The sequence below is a fragment of the Pipistrellus hanaki genome (assembly GCF_964339955.1).
Source record: "Pipistrellus hanaki genome assembly, chromosome: 4".
NCBI lineage: Eukaryota > Metazoa > Chordata > Mammalia > Chiroptera > Vespertilionidae > Pipistrellus > Pipistrellus hanaki.
Genome location: NC_140506.1, coordinates 91,486,749 through 91,507,129, shown reverse-complemented (window position 1 = coordinate 91,507,129; position 20,381 = coordinate 91,486,749). Strand labels below are relative to the sequence as shown.

Here is a 20,381-nt window from a genome sequence, read left to right as displayed (position 1 = left end):
CTTGCGTAACCTTTGTGCAACCTAATTGGCTAAGAGGAGCGTGAGTGGGCCAATCAAGAAGGGCCAAGGGACGGGCTCGAGCTGCCCATTGGCCCGAAGGCTCTTCACTCGGGCTTCCGGCGGACGGAGCCGGAAGTGGACGCCAGGCGCGCACCCTGCGGGAGGGATGGAGGCGGCGGCGGGTGAGTGTGCGGGCGCCGCGGGGAGCGGGAAGAGACCGGCCCGCCGCTGTTGGTCGCGACCCTGGGTGTTTAGCGAGTCGTCTCATTTGCCATGTAAGGGTCACGGAGACGCACGTGTACTTATGAGTGTGACGTCCTCAAGTCACAAGTTTTCATGTAAGTGCAGCGCTGCTCGGGAACGTGAATTCGGGGGAACTCGGAGCACGTGCGCTGTCGTTAAAAATACAACACTGCCCGGTTATGCCATAATTTTTTGATTTGGAGATAACCCAAGAAACCAGGAAGAAGTCGTTTGAATGTGGAGTGGTAAAAAAAGACACCAGAACACCACATACTTTTAGTTATTTGTGAGAGTTTTATTTTAGCTTTCTAAACCTTAATATTTGAAAAACTGAAAGTTCTGTTGGACGGATACGGGCGCGTATCATAGGTTTGCACAGGTGGACCAAAGTAGGTTTTCATAACTAGGGGTTTGCCACATTATCTCTTAAAAGACCTCAGGTCTGGTACCTTGGGCACCAAGCTCTTACAGCTTGATTCGTCCACCAGATTGTAAACAACACTAGAGGAAAAAATCTGAAATGAGTTTTTATTTTTATTTTTTATTATTATTTTTTAAAATATATTTTATTGGAAGAGAGGGGTAGAGAGCTAGAAACATCAATGAGAGAGAAACATCGACCAGCTGCCTCCTGCACAATCCTTACCAGGGATGTGCCCGCAACCAATGAACATGCCCTTGACCAGAATCGAACCTGGGACCTTTCAGTCCGCAGGCCGGTACTCTATCCACCGAGCCAAACTGGTTTCAGCTGAAATGAGTTTTTAGAATAAGGGCAACTATGCTCCAAGGTAAGATCTAGATTGATCAGTTTTTAAAAGAGTTAGTTTTTTTAACCAGGGGGAAATGCAGGTAAAAATCCAAGAGGTCGGACCTGGGTATTCCCAGAGGCCTGGCCCGTTATTTGTATCTTTCTAGAAAGATGCCCTATGTAGGAAGAGTTGCAAACTTGTCCAGTGTATCGAATACAATATTTTCCGGCGTATAAGACGACCCCCTAATTTTACAGTTAAAACATAGGTTGAGGCCTATATTCGCTGTATAAGACTACCCCCCACTTCCAAGGCAACACCTGTTCTTTTCTTTTTGTTCTTTTTTTTTTTTTTGGCTGCTTCCCAGCAGGTGCCCTGAACCTGGCTGGGGATTGAGCCAGCATCTGAGGTACAAGCCCTTGACCCTTAGGTCCGAGGACCGACGTTCTAACTACTGAACCAAACCGGCCAGGGCTAAGTAATTAACCTTTTATTTTTTTTTTTAAATATATTTTTATTGATTTTGTACAGAGAGGAAAGGAGAGAGATAGAGAGTTAGAAACATCGATGAGAGAGAGTCATCGATCAGCTGCCTCTTGCACACCCCCTACTGGGGATATGCCTGCAACCAAGGTACATGCCCTTGACCGGAATCGAACCTGGGACCCTTCAGTCCCCAAGCCGACGCTCTATCCATTGAGCCAAACCGGTCTTGGCCTAAGTAATTAACCTTTTAAATTGCTGCAGGGGTGACCTAAAGCCATGGTCTGGGGCTCCGTGTTTGCAGGCAGTGACCCAGGCCGGGGATGTCCCAGCCCGAGGTGCCAGAAGCACACCTAGGAAAGGCACTTGAATGCGTTGGTGACAAGGACCCGCCCCCCAGCCAGGGTGGGCGTCCTCTGAGTTCCTCCCAGGGAGGCTTTGGAAGTGCGGGCTTTGGACACGGAGCTGGGTCAGGAGGGAGGACTGGACCCATCTCCGTGTTGATTGTTGAGCCCTGTCTGCGTGCAGGGAGGGAGGTGGAGAGAGCTGCTTGTTGGAAGCAGGGCCAGGTCCTGAGGGGGCTGGAGCGAGAACATGGGGTCACTGCAGAGGGCGGAGGGTTGTGTGTGCAGGGGTTGGTCGGGTAACATTTGGGCTCATTGGGAGGAAGAGGAGCTGAGTCAGTGGCTGGTGGCTGTCCACAGAGACAGCTCTGGTCTCAGGACCTGTGTGGGAGTCACAGGGTGCCCCGCCCTTGTACCCAGGGTTTCCGAGGGCGCGGCTGGCAGCCAGGTGACGTTGACAGTCACACACACACCCATGATGGCAGCTGCTCGGAGTCCCCAGACTGAAAGGGTCCCTCCTGAGAGCTGGAGGCCAAGGCTGCCTTGAGTGCTGCTCTGACTCCAGAGGAGCGGGCTGGGTGCCCGAATCACACCTGGTCCTGTGTGCAGCGCGGGAGCTCCCGAGCACAGCTGTCGTGGCTGTGACAGCCCAGTCTGCATTAGTCTCCATTGGAAGCAGCTGGCAGCCAGCACGCTGGCTTATTGCGTGTGTGTATGTGTGTGTGTGTGTGTGTGTGTGTGTGCATACTAGAAAAAAGAGCAATCTGGGTCATTTTAGGCAGGAGTGGGAGCAGTAGCACTGGAGGAGCCGAAGGGTCAGGTCTGGCCTGCAGGGTGGCCTTGGGATGAGGGGGCAGGTCTCAGGGCACAGGGGGTGCACGGTGCCCGGGGAGTGAGCAGGGAAGAGCAGCTGAGTGAAGGGCCTCCTCACTGTCCCGAGCAGAGCCTGGGAACCTGGCTGGCGTCCGGCACATCATCCTCGTCCTCTCGGGAAAGGGGGGAGTCGGGAAAAGCACCATCTCCACGGAGCTGGCCCTGGCCCTGCGTCACGCAGGCAAGAAGGTGAGCGCCGCCTGCCCTCAGCCACAGACCGGCCCCTCCGGGTGCTCCTGCCCCTTCCCCGCTGGGCGGACACCCCGGGCAGCCGTGCTTCCTTTCTGCCTCGGGCGGCCCGACAGCCCACGCGGACCTCCTGGCTCCTTCAGGTGGGGATCCTCGACGTGGACCTGTGTGGCCCCAGCATCCCCCGCATGCTGCGGGCCCAGGGCAGGGCCGTGCACCAGTGTGACGGCGGCTGGGTGCCCGTGTTCGTGGACCAGGAACAGACCGTCTCCCTCATGTCCGTGGGCTTCCTGCTGGAGAGGCCGGACGAAGCCGTGGTGTGGAGAGGCCCCAAGAAGAACGGTAATGACCAGGCGGGACACTCTCAGCCTTCGGCCTCCCTGGGTGCTCAGCTAAAAAGCCAAACGGGAGTCCTGACCAGTTTGGCTCAGTGGATAGAGCGGCCTGCAGACTGAGGATTCCAGGTTCGATTTAGAGCAGGGGCACATGTCCAGGTTGTGTGAAGGAGGTAGCCGATCAATGATTCTCATCGTTGACATTTCTATCACTCCCTCTCCCTTCCTCTCTGAAATCAGCAAAAATATATTTTTTTAAAAAAAACCTGCTGCCGAAACCAGTTTGGCTCAGTGCATAGAGCATCGGCCTGTGAGGTCCCAGGTTCGATTTCCGTCAAGGGCATGTACCTTGGTTGCGGGCACATCCCCGGTAGGAGGTGTGCAAGAGGCAGCTGATCGAAGATTCTCATCGATGTTTCTAGCTCTCTATCCCTCTCTCTTCCTCTGTAAAAAATCAATAAAATAAAATAAAAATTTTTTTTAAAAAACTGCTTAAAAAAGAAGTGGAGCAAGAGCCCCCTCTGCTCACTTGGCCGGTGGCACCTGGGCATGGCGGTGCCCGGATGGCGGGGGTGGGCCATGAGAGCGAGGCACCTTTGTGGCTGTTGGCGATGGAGTCCTCTTCCCCTGGGCAGGAAGGGCGGGTATGCTCAGACCTGGGCCCACCTGTGTGTGTTCGGGGCGGGGCGGGGAGCGGAACCAAGATGGGGCCCGGTGCCTCCGCGCCAGCAGGTGTCATTAAGCCCCTGCTGAGGCTGCAGGGATATGGGGAGACGGTGGGAGCTGTCCACTCAGGTCATCGTTTCTCAGGCCGTGAAAGCTGGGGTGTCCCCAAGGCTTGGCACAGGTGCCCCAGGAGGGTCACCACTCCACTGGCCTCCGCTGAGGCCTAAGCAGAGGCTTGCAGAGTAGGTGGCCCAGCAGCTGGGACGAAGGTGGTGCTTGTGGGGGCAGGGACCCTGCTGCATTGTGCTTCCCCCCCACATTCTGAGGAGCAGCGTGGAGGCGGCGGGTGTGGGAGCCCCCTTTTGAGACCTGCCACCTGACCCCCCTGGGCCTTCAGCTCTGATAAAGCAGTTTGTGGCTGACGTGGCCTGGGGACAGCTGGACTACCTGGTTGTGGACACGCCCCCGGGAACCTCGGACGAGCACATGGCGGCCGTGGAAGCCCTCCGGCCCTACAGCCCGCTGGGGGCCATCGTGGTCACCACGCCGCAGGTACGCAGAGCGCCCTCTCGTTTCCGGTGCCACCTCACCCGCCTTCCCGCTCCGGTGCTCTTGGCCGAGTGTCCGGGAGTCCCATTGGCCTGCCTGGCTCCTCCCGGCCCCAGGCGGTGTCTGTGGGGGACGTGCGGCGGGAGCTGACCTTCTGTAAGAAGACGGGGCTGCGGGTGATCGGCGTCGTGGAGAACATGAGCGGCTTCGTCTGCCCGCACTGCGCCGTGAGTCAGCGGTGGGCGGTGACCGGGTGGGCTGTGGGGTGAAGGGGAGAGGGCGGGGGAGGGCAGGAGATGCTGCTGTCCCCCATCCTGCTCCCTGGGCGCGGAGAGCCCTCAGGCGGACCTGCGCCTCTGTCCTAGGAGTGCACCAACGTCTTCTCCCGGGGCGGCGGCGAGGAGCTGGCCAGACACGCCGGGGTGCCCTTCCTAGGTGAGTGGTCAGGGCTGCCCTGGGCCTCTGCTCGGGTGGTCCCACCTGCCCGTGCCCACTGCCCCTGGTGGGGAGATGACAGGGTGACAGTAGCCGTGTCCACCTGTCCGCCTCGAGCTGCGGGCATCAGCTCATTGCTATGCTGACCGCTGCTGACCACCCGGAAAGAAGCACCTGAGGGGAAGGCCTGAGCGGCAGCCCAGGCTGATGCCGCCGGATGCTCATGGAGAGCAGAAGCGGGCGTCACCGGCTCTGGGAGCGCCTTTGTGGGGCGGCGGGTGGGGACACCTGTGCCTGGCCACGTGTCCCCAGTGCTTGCCTTGCACTTTCTGCAGCTGGGCACTGTCCACGGCAGCAGAGCTGGCCCTGCTGGGTCGGCTGGTGGCCGTCGGAGTGGAACTTGAGCTGAAGCCCTTGTAGGCACCTCAGCCCGGGCGAGGCTGGTGGGTGTCCGCTCCGGCCGAAGCAGCGTGACAGCTGCTCCCAGAGGGCGGGTGTGGACATGGCCGCCCAGCCTGGTGCTCAGCACCTTCCCCTTCCCTCCGTCTCCGCAGGCTCTGTGCCCCTGGACCCCACGCTCACGAGGAGCCTGGAGGAGGGCCGAGACTTCATCCAAGAGTTTCCCCACAGCCCTGCCTTTCACGCCCTCTCCGCCATAGCCCAGAAGGTCCTGGAGACACCTGCTCAGCTCTCCTGACCAAGGCATCTCCTGGCGCCACGGATGCAGCTCAGAGACTCAGCAGAGTTCCTGGGTGCGGTTCCTGGGACCTGCAGGGCTGGCCTGGGGGCTGTCACTGTGGCCCTCCCCCTGCCCGGGCCCTTGGGAGACGTTTTGTGCTTCAGCAGCAGCTGGGCACCGAGCTGCTGGCTGAGAGGTCCTGCTGGCTGGTCTGGTGCAGGCTCTGGGGACAGCGAGCGGGCCTAGTGCCGGGGCCTGAGCTCTGGTGCCTGCGCATTCGCTCTTCACTCCGTGGTACTCACCTGCCCCAGACGGACAGGCCACTCCGGTACCTCGCATTGTCCACCGAGCTTGTGGGTCTGGAAGTTGGCTGGGGACTTGGTTGTCCTCAAGTGCCTGGTTGCTGGCAGGGCTGTGAGGGGCTGTGATTGAGGACGGGAGCACCCTGTAAGGTACTAACTATAGAGCCCACAATTAAATGTGTCCTGCCACCAGGGTTATAAGTCTGACATTTCTAGGCCATTCCGCCTTTGTCCAACCTTGGTGTATGACTGCTTGTGTGTCATAGCAGACAGAGTTCAACGCATGTCCCGGGCTGGGCCCGGAGGCTGGTTATCAGCAGGCCCGAGGATTAGGGTGAGGATGTGTTTGCAGAGGAATTTGATGGTCAGAAACGTGTGCATGGGGGCCGCAGCCGGCCTCCACACCGGGACCTAGGGCAGAGCTAGGAACAGGAGTGAAACGCAGTCCGTCCCAGGACGGCAGGAGGGCAGTCCATTCTGCAAAGCAGAGCAAGGGTGGGGGTGCCGCTCTTCCCGAGGGAAGGGGGGCTGTCAGCAGAGGAGACGTAGCAGCTCTGGGGTGGGGGTGGCAGGGAGTCCAGAGGGGCAAACTTTGGTACCACTTCCATGGATGTTGGGGTGCTGAGGGAGGGCCTGTGCCAAGAGGAGCGGGGAGAAGGAAGGGCCATTAAGGGGTTTGGCTGGGAGCAGGCGGTCTGAAAGGATTGGCACCTGCTCTGGCCCCGCTTGACACCAGCTGCTGGGCCTCCTGGAGCTGAGGCTGCCCCTGCTGTGCCCCGGCTCCCGGGCCGGACTGCCTCCGAGAGAACACGGCCTGACGAGCACCTGAGTAAGTGCCCTCCGCTCCTCGGTGGAGGTGGTCCGGGCCGGGGTGGGAGAGCATGAATCTAAGCTCGGAGGAGAGAGGGGGAGAGAGGGAGGGTGGGAGGCCCCGAGGCGGCCCCGGGGTGGGCGGGGCTGGCGGCAGGAGCGTTCCCAGGAGCCCGTGCTGGTGCTTCCTCCCTCCACCCCCGAGTTCCATCCCGGTGCTCACACACGTTAATTTGATTGCTTTAATGAGTGAAGCCGGGAGGACCGGTCCCATCCTCCTGATCTGGCCCTCAGGTGCCAGGCCAGCGAACCCCAGGACCTGAGAAGAGCCCTCCCAACAAGTAAGCGTTGTGGGGCCTGGCCTCCGGGAGCCGAGGGGCAGGGGGGCTTGTCCTGACTCCAGGGCGGCGTGCGGCCGGGCCGCGCCTCGGTCAGCAGTGGGCAAAGTGGTCCTCGCCGACGTCCCGCAGGTCCAGCCCCGAGAGGCCGGGGGGCCCGGCACAGGTGATGTTGTTGTAGGTGTACACGGGGCGCTGGCCGTCGTCCCCTTCGGACACGGCCTGGACGAAGCGGGGCACGGCCGCGGGGTGCTGCAGGGCGAAGGCCCTCAGGGCCTGCAGGGGGCAGCCGCAGTGCCAGGGGTTGCCCTCCAGCCACAGGCGCTCCAGGCCGGGGGGCTGCGGCACGAAGGTCTGCAGCGAGTTGTTCCTGAGGCTGAGGTAGCGCAGCCGCAGCAGTGGCGACAGGCTGCTCTCGGGCAGGGCCTGCAGGCGGTTGTGCGAGACGTCCAGCCAGAAGGCGGACTGCAGGGGCCGCAGCACGTCCGCCGGCAGCGCCGACAGCCGGTTGCGGGACAGGAGCAGGTACTCCAGCTTGCCCAGGCCCCGAAAGAGCTGGCTGGGCAGCTGCGTCAGCTGGTTTGAGGTGAGGTCCAGCTCCAGGAGCTCGGGGAGCCCCCACAGGCTCTGCTCCTCGATGGCCGCGATGCCGTTGTCGCCGAGGAAGAGCCGGCGCAGCCCCGAGAGGCCGGCGAAGGTGTGCTGGCGGACGCGGCCCAGGCAGCTGCCCGCCAGGTGCAGGCTGTGCAGCCCGGCCAGGCCCTGGAACGCGCGCACCGGCAGGCTCCGCAGGCAGTTGCCGGAGAGGTTCATGACGGCCACGTTGGTGAGGCCGTGGAAGGCGCCCGCCTGGACCTCCTGGATCTGGTTGTCGTTGAGCGTGAGCACCTCCAGCTGGCCCAGGCCCTCGAAGGCCTTGTCCGGCAGCTGCCGCAGGCGGTTGTGGCCCAGCCGCAGCTCCTCCAGGAAGTGCAGGTCCCGGAAGGTGCGGGGCCGCAGGCCGGCGATGGCGTTGTGCGCGAGGCGCAGGACGTGCAGGCCCCGCAGGCCCGGGAAGGTGTCCTCGCGGAGGCCGCCCACGCGGTTGTGGGACAGGTCCAGCCAGCGCAGGGCCTTCAGGCCCAGCAGCGCGCCCGGGGCCATGGCGGCGATGCGATTGTGGTCCAGGTAGAGCTTCTGCAGCCTGGGCAGCTTGACAAAGACGTCGGCCTTGACGGCTCGCAGGGCGTTCCTGCTCAGGTCCAGCTGGCGGAGCTCGCCGAGGCCCTGGAAGAGCGGGGGCTGCAGGTAGGTCAGCTTGTTGCCGGCGAGCACCAGCGCCCGCAGGCTGCCCAGGCCCCGGAACACGGTGTCGGGGAGCACGGCCAGGCCGTTCCAGCCGAGGTTGAGGTCCCAGAGGTTGGCCAGGCCGTGGAAGGCGCCCCCGTCCACCCTGCTGAGGAGGTTGTTGTTGAGGCCGAGCGAGGCGAGAGCCGGTGTGTGCAGGAAGGTGCGAGCCCCGAGGCTGCGCAGCCGGTTCCGCTCCAGGTGCAGGTGGTACAGGTTCTGCAGGCCCCGCAGCGCCGTGGGCTGCAGGCTGGCCAGCCCGCTGGCCTGCAGGTTGAGGAAGCCCAGGCTGGAGAAGTTGCGGAAGGCGGCCTCGGGGATGGAGGAGAAGTTGTTGCCATCCAGCCACAGGGCGCTGGCGCTGTCGGGGATGCCGTCCGGCAGCCGCGTGAGGTTCCGGGAGCTGCAGAAGACGCTGAGCTCGTCTGTGTAGTCATCGTGGCCGCAGGCGCAGACGGCTGGGCACTGCAGGCCCTCGGTGTCCCCTGGCTCTCCAGGCTCCGCTCCCTCCAGGCCCCGGGGGCCCAGCGCTGCCCAGGAGACCAGCAGCACCGCCAGGGCCAGGCCTCCTGCAGGGAGAGGGACGTGGGAGAGGTGGCGCTAAGGGGCGCGGGATGTGAACCCCGGAGTGAGTGAGACGGAGAGCTGTCCAGGCCTCAGCCCGCACACGTGGGCCACCGTTTAACTTGGCCCCGTTCCACAGCGGCCGCTGGGAGGAGGTTCTGCGGATTGGACTAGTCACTAGAGAAAGGTGTGAGCTGAGGATGCATCGCCCCAAGGAGGCAGGAGGCAGGAGGCAGGCAGGTCAACTGGGATGTTCTCCAGCTCAGAACAATCACAGCATTGACGGGCAATACCTGTTCCAGAGAAAACTAAGGGCTGGCCACCTGGTGACTAGGCCATCGTGTCCATCTGTGTCCCTGAGAGGGACAGTCAACCGGGCCAGGCTGCCAGGTGGGTCTAGAGCAGCAGTTGGCAAATTGCGGCTTGCCAAGCTGAGCCCGGTTTGCAGCTCTGTTGATTAAGGAGTTTGCTGACCGCTGGGATAGGGGCTTACTCACAAGGAACAAAAGCCTGTAATTATTGGAATCGAGAGTCTATGTCAGTGGTCGGCAAATTCATCAGTCAACAGAGCGGCAAGCTGCAGGTCCCCCGTGGGGCTCCCTAGCCGCAGTTTGCCGGCCATTGGCCTAGAGGAAGGCATGAGCGAGAGAATGTTCTGGAGACAGTCTGGGTATGCGCTTGTTGCCTTTGGAGGCTGAACGGCGAACCAAATGCGTTCGGCCTGCACCAGGTTCTTGGCCCGGCACCGTGGTGAGGAGAGAGACGGTGCCGGCCGCAGCGGCAAGGAGGGGCCCCAGACCATTGGCTCAAGACCGTCAGCTCCCTGGGGTCGGGTCTTGTTTCAGGACAAAGGGTGCCACGCTGCCCAGCAACAATCCCCAGAACCTCTCGTGGCCATGGGGCTGCCCTGCGGAACTTGGGGTCTCGGGGGGAGGCAGAGGCAGCGCAGAAGGGTAATCCGCACCCAGCTGGATGGGCCTAGGCCCTGAGGTGGAACAAGACGCCATGGCTCAGCCTCCAAGAGGCTCGGAGGGCAGCAGGCCTTCGCCCTCCACGGGTCCCCAGGGCACGGGCCCTGGTTTGGGGTGGAAGGAGACACCCCCTGCCTCCTTGTGTTGCTGTTCTGGGCCCTTAGGAAGAGGAAAAGGTGACCCTCTGGGGCCAGGCTCAGCTGCACCCCCTCCCACCCCTGCCACCCCATTCCTCCATGGGCTCCCAGAAGTTCAGGCCCAGCCAGAGCCGAGCCGTGTGTAGGGGCTGAGAGCCTGGTGGACGGGATACGGGGAGCCTCACCTTTCCTCAGGGCCATCCCGCATGCAGAGCAGACGGCGGTCTGCTGGGGCTGGCTGTGCCTGCCCTCTGATTGCCCCACCTCTGGTGCAGCCGGCACCTGTCACAGGCCAACTCCTCTGCTGGCCCTGGGCTCCGTTAACCCCCTCCTGCCGGGTGGCCAGGTGCCCTGGGTGTGGATGGCACGCGATGAGGACCGGGGTGTGTGTGTGTGTGTGTGTGTGTGTGTGTGTGTGTGGCTGCGTGCATCAGGAAGCTACCACCTTCAGGGTCCAAGGTGGGCCATGGTGCAGCTCTGAGGGCCAACAGGGGCCTCTTCCTCTCCCCCCCGCTCCAGCCCAGCCTGCAGAGTTAGCCAGCAGGCCTGGGGGCGGGGGGGTAATACACCCTGGAGCGGCCGGGAGGGGCTGGTGCTTGGTTAGGTTTTGGGGACTCCAGGAACCCCCCGCCCACGGGTGGGCTCCTAGGGTCGCTCTCCCGGTCCCGCACCTAGCCCCTCCTAGGGTCGCTCTCCCGGTCCCCCGCCTAGCCGGTGGCCGTGTGAGGGTTAAGCAGGAGCCGCCACGTTTCCCAATGGCCTGCCCGTCTGCCCTGGCCCTGGCACACTGACCACCCGTCCCATTTCCTAACTTGGGTGGGGTCGCCCAGCCCAGCCTTGGCTTCTCTGTGACCTCAGGGTCAGCTGGTGTCTGGCCACTGCCCCTCCCCCAGCCTCTGCCTGGCAGAGCCCAGCCGCCCTGTTTGCTTTTCGCAGGCAGCAGGCGCCCTTTCCCTAGGAGAGGGGGGCGGGGGGGCCTGGCCCAGGGCCCGGTCTGCCTGTGGGAGCCCCTGTGCGGTCTGCAGGCTCCCGAGGGGCACAGCCACGCCGCTCTGTAAACAGGCCGGTGGGGTGCGTGCCCAGGGCCTGGCCTGCGCTCAGCCCCACGTCAGAACTCGGGCGATGCTGGCGAGGCTGCTGGAGCCTGGGGAGCCCCACCACGCCCTTACCTGCCCGCCAGCCTGCTCTTCCTGCTCAGACCAGGCGCGGCCCGGCCCTCCGCCACCCCTTCCTCCATGGGACCTTCCTCCGACTGCCTGTGCCTGCTCGGCCTGGGGTGGGCGCACTGGGTCTGGAAGGCTTAGGGGACTTTCGGTGGAACGTTCCTGTGTCCGGCTCGGTGGACGGTGGGGGGGGGGGGGCAGGGGGGAGCTATCCGAACCCTCCCGGGGGGTCTGGAAGCTGCTCGTGGGTCCAGGGACTGGAGCCTCACCTGCCTCCCAGGGGCAGCCCCTCCCCTGCCGCCCAACTTTATCTCCCTCCCGTTACTGAGCTGGGACATTTTCCCAGGTCATTTCCCAGCTTCTGAGAAATGATAGATCTGCCTGGGAGAAAGTCCGCACCCAGAAATTTACCGAGCAAACACAGTTACACAGCGGAAAGTGCGGACTCAGCGGGCGCTCTGGCCAGCGGCGCCTCTCGCCGGACAGTGAGGCGGGAGCAGGGGGGCACGTGGACAGGAGAGCTGGTCCTGTCACTGAGCGTTTGAAGGTTGGACAGGAAATTCCTGTGATCGAGCTTGCGGTCTGGGAAAGCCTCACGGGGTTGTGGCAGCTAGGGTTGGCTGGCTTCTTTCTTGTTAGGGAGAGAGAAAAATCAAACATCGGTTGGCCGTCTCCTGCACACCACACAACCCAGGCCTGTGCCCGACTGGGAATCAAACCAGCCACCTTTTGGTGCACAGGACAAAGCTCAACCAGCTCAGCCACGCTGGCTGGGGCGGGCTGGGAATTTTGAATCTCCTGCCAGTTCTGCAGTAGCCCTTCCAGAACAGTTGGGAACCACTCCATCCTGGGACACCTTAGCACCACAGGCTGCACTGCCTGCTCTTACCCCCAGGGGGCGCCATGCTTTCACCGTCACCGGAGAGATGGCAGCTCAGGCTAACTGGCCGTCTCTGGCCAATTTTCTATTTGGTTGCCAAGTCTGATTTATAAGATGATTTTTTTTTAAGTCACATTAAGATGCAAGCCGCTGGCAGGGTGGGGAGCCCATGCTCTCTGCTCGCCCTGTAGTTTGCTTTTTTGTGTCCTTTATCATGGTTGTTAATTTAATGTGGTCTCATACGCTGTTCCTTAAATCTCACAAATACCTACAATAAAGATGGAAAAAAAACAAAGGTTTTTTTATGTAGTTCAATTTATTTTTTATTTTTATTTTTTAATATATATTTTATTGATTTTTCACAGAGAGGAAGGGAGAGAGATAGAGAGTTAGAAACATCGATGAGAGAGAGTCATAGATCAGCTGCCTCTTGCACACCCCCTACTGGGGATGTGCCCGCAACCAAGGTACATGCCCTTGACCGGAATCGAACCCAGGACCCTTCAGTCCCCAAGCCGACGCTCTATCCATTGAGCCAAACCGGTTTCGGCTCAATTTATTTTTTTAATATATTTTATTGATTTTTTACAGAACGGAAGGGAGAAGGATAGAGGGTCAGAAACATCGATGAGAGAGAAACATCCATCAGCTGCCTCCTGCACACCCCCCACTGGGGATGTGCCAGCAACTGGAATCGAACCCGGGACTCTTCAGTCCACAGACCAACGCTCCATCCACTGAGCCAAACCAGTCAGGGCTATGTAGTCCAATTTATCAAACGGGTTTCAGGTCCTATTTGTCACATGGCTTTTATGATCTTCTAAAATACCTTGAAAACACTTTACCTTTCACCTGGACATCTGCAGGCTACCTGCTCTGCAGCCCACGTTTAATTCTCACTACCGTCTGGTTAGGACTGTCCTGCTCCCTGCTCCTCGGTGCCCCCACAGCTCCGTGTCCACTTCAGCCAGGGCCCTCTCCGGGCTCTCGTTGCCCCTCAGCTTCCGCCTGCACCACGGAGGCTTCTCAGTGGGTCTCTGTAACCATGAGAAGCCCTCCCTCCACTTCCTCCTCTCAGACACTGGGCTACCCACAGTCCTTTGCATTTCCTTATCTGGTGTGGGAACAGCTTGTCAAGTATCTAAAATGAAACCAAAAGACTTTTTTTTAAAAGGTTTTTTCAGGCCTGGACGGAGTGGCTCAGTGGTTGAGCATTGACCTATGAGCCAGGAGGTTGCGGTTCGATTCCCGTCAAGGCACCTGCCCTTTGTGGGCTGGATCCTCAGTGGGGGGCGTGCATGAGGCAGCCAACCAGTGGTTCCCGTATCATTGATGTTTTTCTCTCTTCATCTCCCTCTCCCTTTCTGAAATCAATAAAAATATACCTATTTTTTCTAAAGCCAATAAAGATTTTAAAAATAAGATCATTTTTTTATTGACTTTTGGGGAGAGAAGGAAGAAGAAGGAGAGAAACATCCACCAGCTGCCCCTGCACACCCCTACAGGGGGGGGTGTATCAAGCTCGCCAGCTGTGCATGTTGTGACCAGAATCAAACCAGCAACCTTTTGATGCGTCAAACCAATCAAGCCACACCAGCCAAGACTCTGGAATGATGAACTGTGTTAAAACTGGGGAGAATGGACATCGTCACAATATTGAGTCTTGATTTGTGTACATGGTGTGATTCACCTCTTTATTTAGGTCTCCTTTGGTTCTCCCTTTCTGTAGGTTTCTGTGTTGTGGTTTTGCATATATTTTTTAGATTTTTTTTTTCCTAGATGGTTCCTAAATACTATGATAAATATCTTCCCTCCTTTGTTTTGTTTGTGTAGGTTGAAATTGTTTTCTAAAAATAGGTTGGGAAAACAAAATGTTAAGGAATGTGGTGCTTTTACTCAGCAACTTTCTTAAGCAGCCTTGTTGATAGGTAATTCACACATCAAATGCATCATTTCATGTATATGTAAGTATACAACTCAATGATTCTTTTTCCCCCTAATGATTCTTAATAAATGTGTAGAGTTGAGGAACCATACCCACAATCTAGCTTTAAAACCTTCTCATACAATATGTGGTCCTCTGTCTTCCCTTACTCACTCAGCATAGTGTTTTCGCTTCATCCATGTAACATGTTAATATTTCACTTTTTTATGGCTGGATGGTATTCCATTGTATGGATTTGCCCCATTTTGTGTATCCATTCATCTGTTGGTGGACATTTTGGTTGTTTCTACTGGGGTTACTACTATTAATGCTGCTGTGAACATGTGTATATGAGTCTTTGTGTGGATGTGTGCTTAATTCCTGCCAGAGTGCTTCCTAGGAGTGGATTCCTGATACATAGAGGATTTATGTCTGAGTTAAAGAGAAACTTGCCCTGGCCAGTGTGGCTCGGTTGGTTGAGCATCATCCTGTGTGCTGAAAGGCTGCCAGTTCAGTTCCTGGTCAGGGCAGGTGCTTAGGTTGCCAGTTGGATTCCCAGTGGGGGCATGTGGGAGGCGGCCAATCGCTGTTCCTCTTTTCCTCTCCATCTCTCTTTGAAAGCAGTAAAAAGATTTTAAAAAATATGATACTCCAGCCGGGACCAGTTTGGCTCAGTGGATAGAGTGTCGGCCTGCGGACTGAAAGGTCCCGGGTTCGATTCCTGTCAAGGGCATGTACCTTGGTTGCTGACACATCCCCAATGTGGGGTGTGCAAGAGGCAGCTGGTCGATGTTTCTCATCGATGTTTCTAACTCTCTATCGCTCTCAATTCCTCTCTGTGTAAAATCAATAAAAAAAATATGATACTCCAGTTATTCACATCCTCACCAACATTTGGTATGGTTACTTTTTTATTTTGAGCAATTCTGATTTTTTTTTTTAAATATATATTTTATTGATTTTTTTTTACAGAGAGGAAGGAAGAGGGATAGAGAGTCAGAAACATCAATGAGAAAGATACACAGATCAGCTGCCTCCTGCATGCTCCCCACTGGGGATGTGCCCGCAACCAAGGTACATGCCCTTGACCGGAATCGAACCCGAGACCCTTCAGTCCACAGGCCGATGCTCTAACCACTGAGCCAAACCGGTTTTGGCGAGCGATTCTGATTTTAATTTGTTTTCTCTGACAATGATTTGGGCCCTTTTCATATGTTCATTGGCCATTCTTATAACTTCTTTGGTAAAATGTCTGTGTGTTCAAGGCTTTTGCCCCTTTAAAATCTTTATTGTTGAAAGTATCATGTATGTTCCCCCTTTTCCCACATTGACCCCTTCGAGCCACCCCCACCCCAGGCCTCACCACCCCATTGCCTGGCCCATGGGCTATGCAGATACGCCTACTTCCTTGGTTGATCACTTCCCATCCGCCTCTCCTCCCTGCCTTCCCTCTGAGATTCCGCAGTCTGCTCTGTGCTGCTATGTCTCCATTTATTTTGTTCATCAGTTTATTTTGTTCGTGAGATTCCACATATGATACGTTTTCTCTGGTTGGCTTACTTAAACTTAGCATAATTCTCTCCAGATCCTTCCATGCTGTCTCAAAGGGTACAAAGGGTAATACCATTCTTTTTGTTTTTTATTGCTGCATAGTATTCCACCATATTAAATGTACCATAACGGGTTTTTTAAATATATATTTTTATTGATTTCAGAGAGGAAGGGAAAGGGAGAGAGTTAGAAACATCAATGATGAGAATCCTTTATCGGCTGCGTCCTGCCTGTCCCCTACTGGGGATCAAGCCCACAACGTGGGCATGTGCCCTTGACTGGAATCGAACCCGGGACACTTCAGTCCACAGGCTGACGCTCTAGCCACTGAACCAAACCAGCGAGGGCTACCATGGTGTTTTTATCCACTCTACTCTTTTGCCCATTTTTAAATTGAGTTGTCTTCTTAACAAGTTCTAGTTCCTTAGCTGGTTTGGCTTAGTGAGTAGAGTGTCGGCCTACAGACTGAAGGGTCCTGGGTTCAATTCTGGTCAAGAGCACATGTCCAGTTGCGGGCTCTATCTTCAATGGAAGGCATGCAGGAGGCAGCCCGTCAATGATTCTCTCTCGTCATTGATGTTTCTCTTTCTTTTCGTTCTTCTCTGAAATCAATAAAAATACATTTTTAAAAAATAAATTCTGAAATTTTATATATATGGATACAAGACTTTATTTTGAATTATCAAATATAACATTTGTAGGTATTCTTCCTACTCTATGACTTGCCTCCTCATTTATTAAAATTTTTTTTTATTGGTTTCAGAGAGGAAGGGAGAGAGAAATAGAAACATCAGTGATGAGAGAGAATCATTCATCAGCTGCCTCCTGCACACCCCACACTGGGGATTGAGCCCACAACCCAGGCATATGCCCTGATTGGGGGATCAAACCTCTGAGTTCATAGGTCAACACTCAAACCACTGAACCATGCTGGCCGGGCATGTCTCCTCATTTTTAAAAATGCTGTTTTTAAAAAATATATATTATTTTTTATATTTTTATTGATTTCAGAGAGGAAGGGAGAGGGAGAGAGAGATAGAAACACCCCCCTTCTGAGGATCGAGCCTACAACCCAGGTACGTGCCCTTGACCGGAATTGAACCTGGGACCTTTCAGTCCGCAGGCAGCTCTAGCCACTGAGCCAAACCGGTTTCGGCTAAGTTCACTTTTTTATGTATAGATAGCCAATTGTCCCAGCACCACTTGTTGAAAAGACTATAATTTCCCTTATTGAAATTTCTTTGCATCTTTGTTCAAATCAATCATAAATATGTTTTATTTCTAGACTCTCAATTCTGATCCATTAAACTACCTGCCTATTATCCTTGCACCAATATATTGTTACTGTGGCTTTAAAGTTAGTTTTGAAATTAGGTAGTGTAAGTCCTCCAACTTTGTTCTTTTTTTAAAATTGTTTTTGGCTCTGCCCTGGTTTGCTCAGTGGTTAGAGAGTTGGCCCGTGGGCTGGAGGCTTGCAGGTTCAATTCCAGTCACCTTGGTAGCAGGCTTCATCCCAGTTGGGTGTGGGCTGGAAGCAACCAATCAATGTGTCTCTCACCCTCCCTTCCACTCTCTCTAAAAATCAATGGGGGAAAAATATCCTTCAGTGAGGATTAACAACAAAAAAATGTTTGGCTCTTCTAAGTCTTGTATTTCCATATAAATTTTAGGATTAGTTTACTTTCTCCCAAAACCCTGCTAGGATTTTGATAAAGATTGCATTGGATCTATAGATCATTTTGGGGAGAATTGGTGTCTTTTAGTGTTTTTTTTTACTTGATTTTGTTGGGGTGACATTGGTTAATAAAATCATATAGGATCAGGTATACAGTTCCACTATCCATCATCTGTATATTGTGAAAATTGACATCTTAATAGTCTTTTAATGGAATATGGAGTATCTTTCCATTTATTAGATCTTTAATTTTCCCTTATCAGATTTTTCTAGTTTTCAGTGTATAACTCTTACATTACTTCTGATAAATTCATAAGTTTTTGGCTTATTAGTACATAGAAATAAAATGGATGTTTTTCCATTAATCTATGCTTATTAGTTCCAGGGAGATGTATGTATCTGGATTCCTTAGGATTAGCTATACTAGTATATAGGATCAAGACATTTTTACCTTTTCCAATATGTGTACTACTTTTTGTGTGTGTGTGCACCTTAGTGCACATCCAGTACAGGGCTGAGTAGAAGTAGCAAGAGCAGACATTCCTACCTTGTTTCTGATTTTACAGAAAAGCAGTCAGTCATTCTCCATGAATATGATGCTGGTTATTTTTCATAGCAGATGCTGTGACAGGCACTGACGCTCCCAACCAAACATACCCATGTTGTTATCCCTGGAATCGTGACTATGTCAGGTTACTTAGCAGAGGAAATGAAGGTTGCTAATCAGCTGACCTCACAATCGCGAGATAAGTGGCTTTTCCAGGTGGAGCAGATGTAATTACAGGGTCCTTAAAGTGGAAGAGGTTCTGCTCTTCTGGAGGAGTATCTTCTCTCTCTCTCTCTCTCTCTCTCTCTCTCTCTCTCTCACACACACACACACACACACACACACACACACACTTTCTGAGTTTGCGGTGTGATTGGTTACTGATAGAATGCATTAGTGAAGGCATGTAGGCCTGGGCTTCTCTTTGCATGAAGACTTAAGACTTTTATCAATTCAGTTTTTGTTATAGGTCTATCCTGATTTTGTTTGTGAGGCAAAGTGAGAAGGACTTGACCCACAGTTGCTAGCTTTTGAATATGGAGGCAGGAAGCCAGGAGCCAAGGAAGTAGGCCCCTCTGGAATCTAGAAAAGGCAAGGAAACAGATTCTGCCCCCGCTGGAGTCTCAGAAAATCTGCCTGCTGCCCATCCAGTGAGGCTCATGTCAGACTTCTGACCTCCACAACTGCCAGATGGTAAGTCTGTTGTTCTTAAAATATACATATATTGATTTTAGAGAGCACGGGAGTGAATCATTGATGGGCTGCCTCCTGCATGCTCCCTTCTGGGGATTGAGTCTGAAACCTGGGCATGTGCCCTTGACCGGAATTGAATCCACAACCCTTCAGTCTGCAGACCCCTTAGCCTGTAGTCCATCACTCTTATCTGTTAAGCCAAACCAGCTATGGCTCTTTATTTTCTTCATCAGTATAATTAAGGATGTGTCAATTTGTTGATCTTTTCAAAGAACTTGGTTTTTCTGTTTTGTATTTCATTCAATTCCTATTATTCTTTTTTCTGCTACCTTTGGGTTTCATTTGGTCTTTTTTCTAATTTCGTAAGGTAGAAGCTAGGTTTTCTTATTTGAGGCTTTTTTTTTTTCCTCATACAGGTGTTTTAAAGGCTTAGTGAGAGATGGAGCCCACATCCAGAGAAACAGGTGACAGCGCAGGCAGGAAATACTGTAAAATAAAAATCCTCAGCCCTAGCTGGTTGGCTCAGTGGGTAGAGTGTCCGCCTAAGGACTGAAGGACCAGGTTAAGGTTCCGGTCAAGAGCCTGGACCTTGGGTGCAGGTTCCCCAGCCCTGGTTGGGTGAGTGCAGGAGGCAACCAATCAACGTATCTCTCTCACATCGATATTTCTCTCTGTCTCTCCCTCTCCCTTCCACTCTCTAAAAATCAATGGGAAAATGTCCTCCTGTGAGGATTAACCAAAAATAAAAGCCCTCAGAAGGAAGAGAGAAGATGCTGGTTAGGAATCAGTAACAAGGACTCTGTTTCTATTTGATGGGATCATTTTAGTCCACCTCAGATGCCTGAACCGCTGTCAGGAAAGAAAGAAAAATGAGAAATCGTGCCGAAACCAGTATGGCTCAGTGGATGGACGGGTCTGGGGACTGAAAGGTCCTGGGTTCGATTCTAGTCAAGGGCATGTACCTTGGTTGAGGGCACATCCCCAGTAGGAAGTGTGCAGGAGGCAGCTGATGGATGTTTCTAACTATATCTTTCCCTTCCTCTCTGTAAAAAAATCAATAAAATATATTTTAAATATATATTTTATTGATTTTTTTACAGAGAGGAAGGGAGAGGGAGAGAGAGTTAGAAACGTCGATGAGAGAGAAACATGGGCCAGCTGCCTCTTGCACACCCCCTACCAGGGATGTGCCCGCAACCAAGGTACATGCCCTTGACCGGAATCAAACCTGGGACCCTTCAGTCCGCAGACCGACGCTCTACCACTGAGCCAAACCGGTTTCGGCCAATAAAATATATTTTAAAGAGAGAGAGAGATAGAGAGAGAAGTCATGAAAGTTCTGTGCACCGTATGTGTCATGCCTGACACTGGATACTTGAGGATTTTTTGCTTTCCTTGAGTAGTAGAGCAAGCAGGAGAAAGAAAGAAAGGAGCCCGAAGCAAGAGGCAAACAGCAAACAGAGCTCTGTCAGGAGAGGGAGCCCAGATAAGGACATTGCAAACATGATTAGTAAACAGGAAAGAAAAACACACACAAAAGCAGCCGAAGAAGAACAGAAGTAGCCCTCACCATTAAAAATACCCACAAAAGAGACACCGGGCCAGACTAGAACTGTCTTCCACAAACCTCTGAATAAGAAACATTCCTAAAAAAGTGCTTATCGTTTACCAAAACCAGACAAGGCTATGAAAGGAACCAGCAGCTGAATTCTGATGAAATGGGATTTAGCCCAAGACTAATGGCAACTCAGCCGACACCAGCCTGGAGGGGAGGAGCAGCCTCGGCCTGCGGTGTCACACCTGCCACTTCCTCCGGCAACGCGCTCCTGTGTCCTCTCCCTGGCGGTTCCTCTTCGGCTCCAGAGGAACGCTGGCATCTCACCTCCTGCCTGACGGCCCCGCCCCGGGCGTTAGGTGACTCCTCACAGCATTCCCGGCTGGACCTCGCCTTG

The 20,381-nt window shown here is 54.7% G+C and overlaps 2 protein-coding genes across 5 annotated transcripts; one reads left to right on the top strand and one right to left on the bottom strand.

Annotated features, from left to right (window-relative positions):
• Positions 1 to 32: 32 nt before the first annotated feature.
• Positions 33 to 6,116, top strand: NUBP2 (NUBP iron-sulfur cluster assembly factor 2, cytosolic). Of its 4 annotated transcripts, none has more exons than XM_084882577.1 (7): positions 33 to 182; positions 2,763 to 2,884; positions 3,028 to 3,226; positions 4,283 to 4,437; positions 4,551 to 4,661; positions 4,800 to 4,869; positions 5,424 to 6,114. In XM_084882577.1, the coding sequence occupies exons 1-7, from the start codon at positions 167 to 169 to the stop codon at positions 5,564 to 5,566; spliced, it is 816 nt and encodes a 271-aa protein (XP_084738703.1). In that variant the 5' UTR covers positions 33 to 166; the 3' UTR covers positions 5,567 to 6,114. The 4 variants fall into 4 exon arrangements, with proteins under 4 accessions (XP_084738703.1, XP_084738704.1, XP_084738705.1 ...); XM_084882578.1 differs by having other exon boundaries at positions 66 to 182; positions 2,766 to 2,884; positions 5,424 to 6,116; XM_084882579.1 differs by having other exon boundaries at positions 143 to 338; positions 2,766 to 2,884.
• Positions 6,117 to 6,888: 772 nt separating this feature from the next.
• IGFALS (insulin like growth factor binding protein acid labile subunit) lies at positions 6,889 to 10,521 on the bottom strand. The gene is made up of 2 exons (XM_084882568.1): positions 10,182 to 10,521; positions 6,889 to 8,893 (listed from the first exon to the last, which is right to left on the bottom strand). Exons 1-2 carry the CDS (start codon positions 10,195 to 10,197, stop codon positions 7,092 to 7,094), a joined length of 1,818 nt encoding a protein of 605 aa, XP_084738694.1. The 5' UTR covers positions 10,198 to 10,521; the 3' UTR covers positions 6,889 to 7,091.
• Between the last annotated feature and the right edge of the window lie 9,860 nt (positions 10,522 to 20,381).

Bases quoted from the DNA above. Each gene is read 5' to 3' on its own strand.
- NUBP2 (XM_084882577.1), top strand. The intron at 2,885-3,027 runs GTGAGCGCCGCC...TGGCTCCTTCAG, and splicing joins TGCGTCACGCAGGCAAGAAG to GTGGGGATCCTCGACGTGGA. The intron at 4,662-4,799 runs GTGAGTCAGCGG...CCTCTGTCCTAG, and splicing joins TCGTCTGCCCGCACTGCGCC to GAGTGCACCAACGTCTTCTC.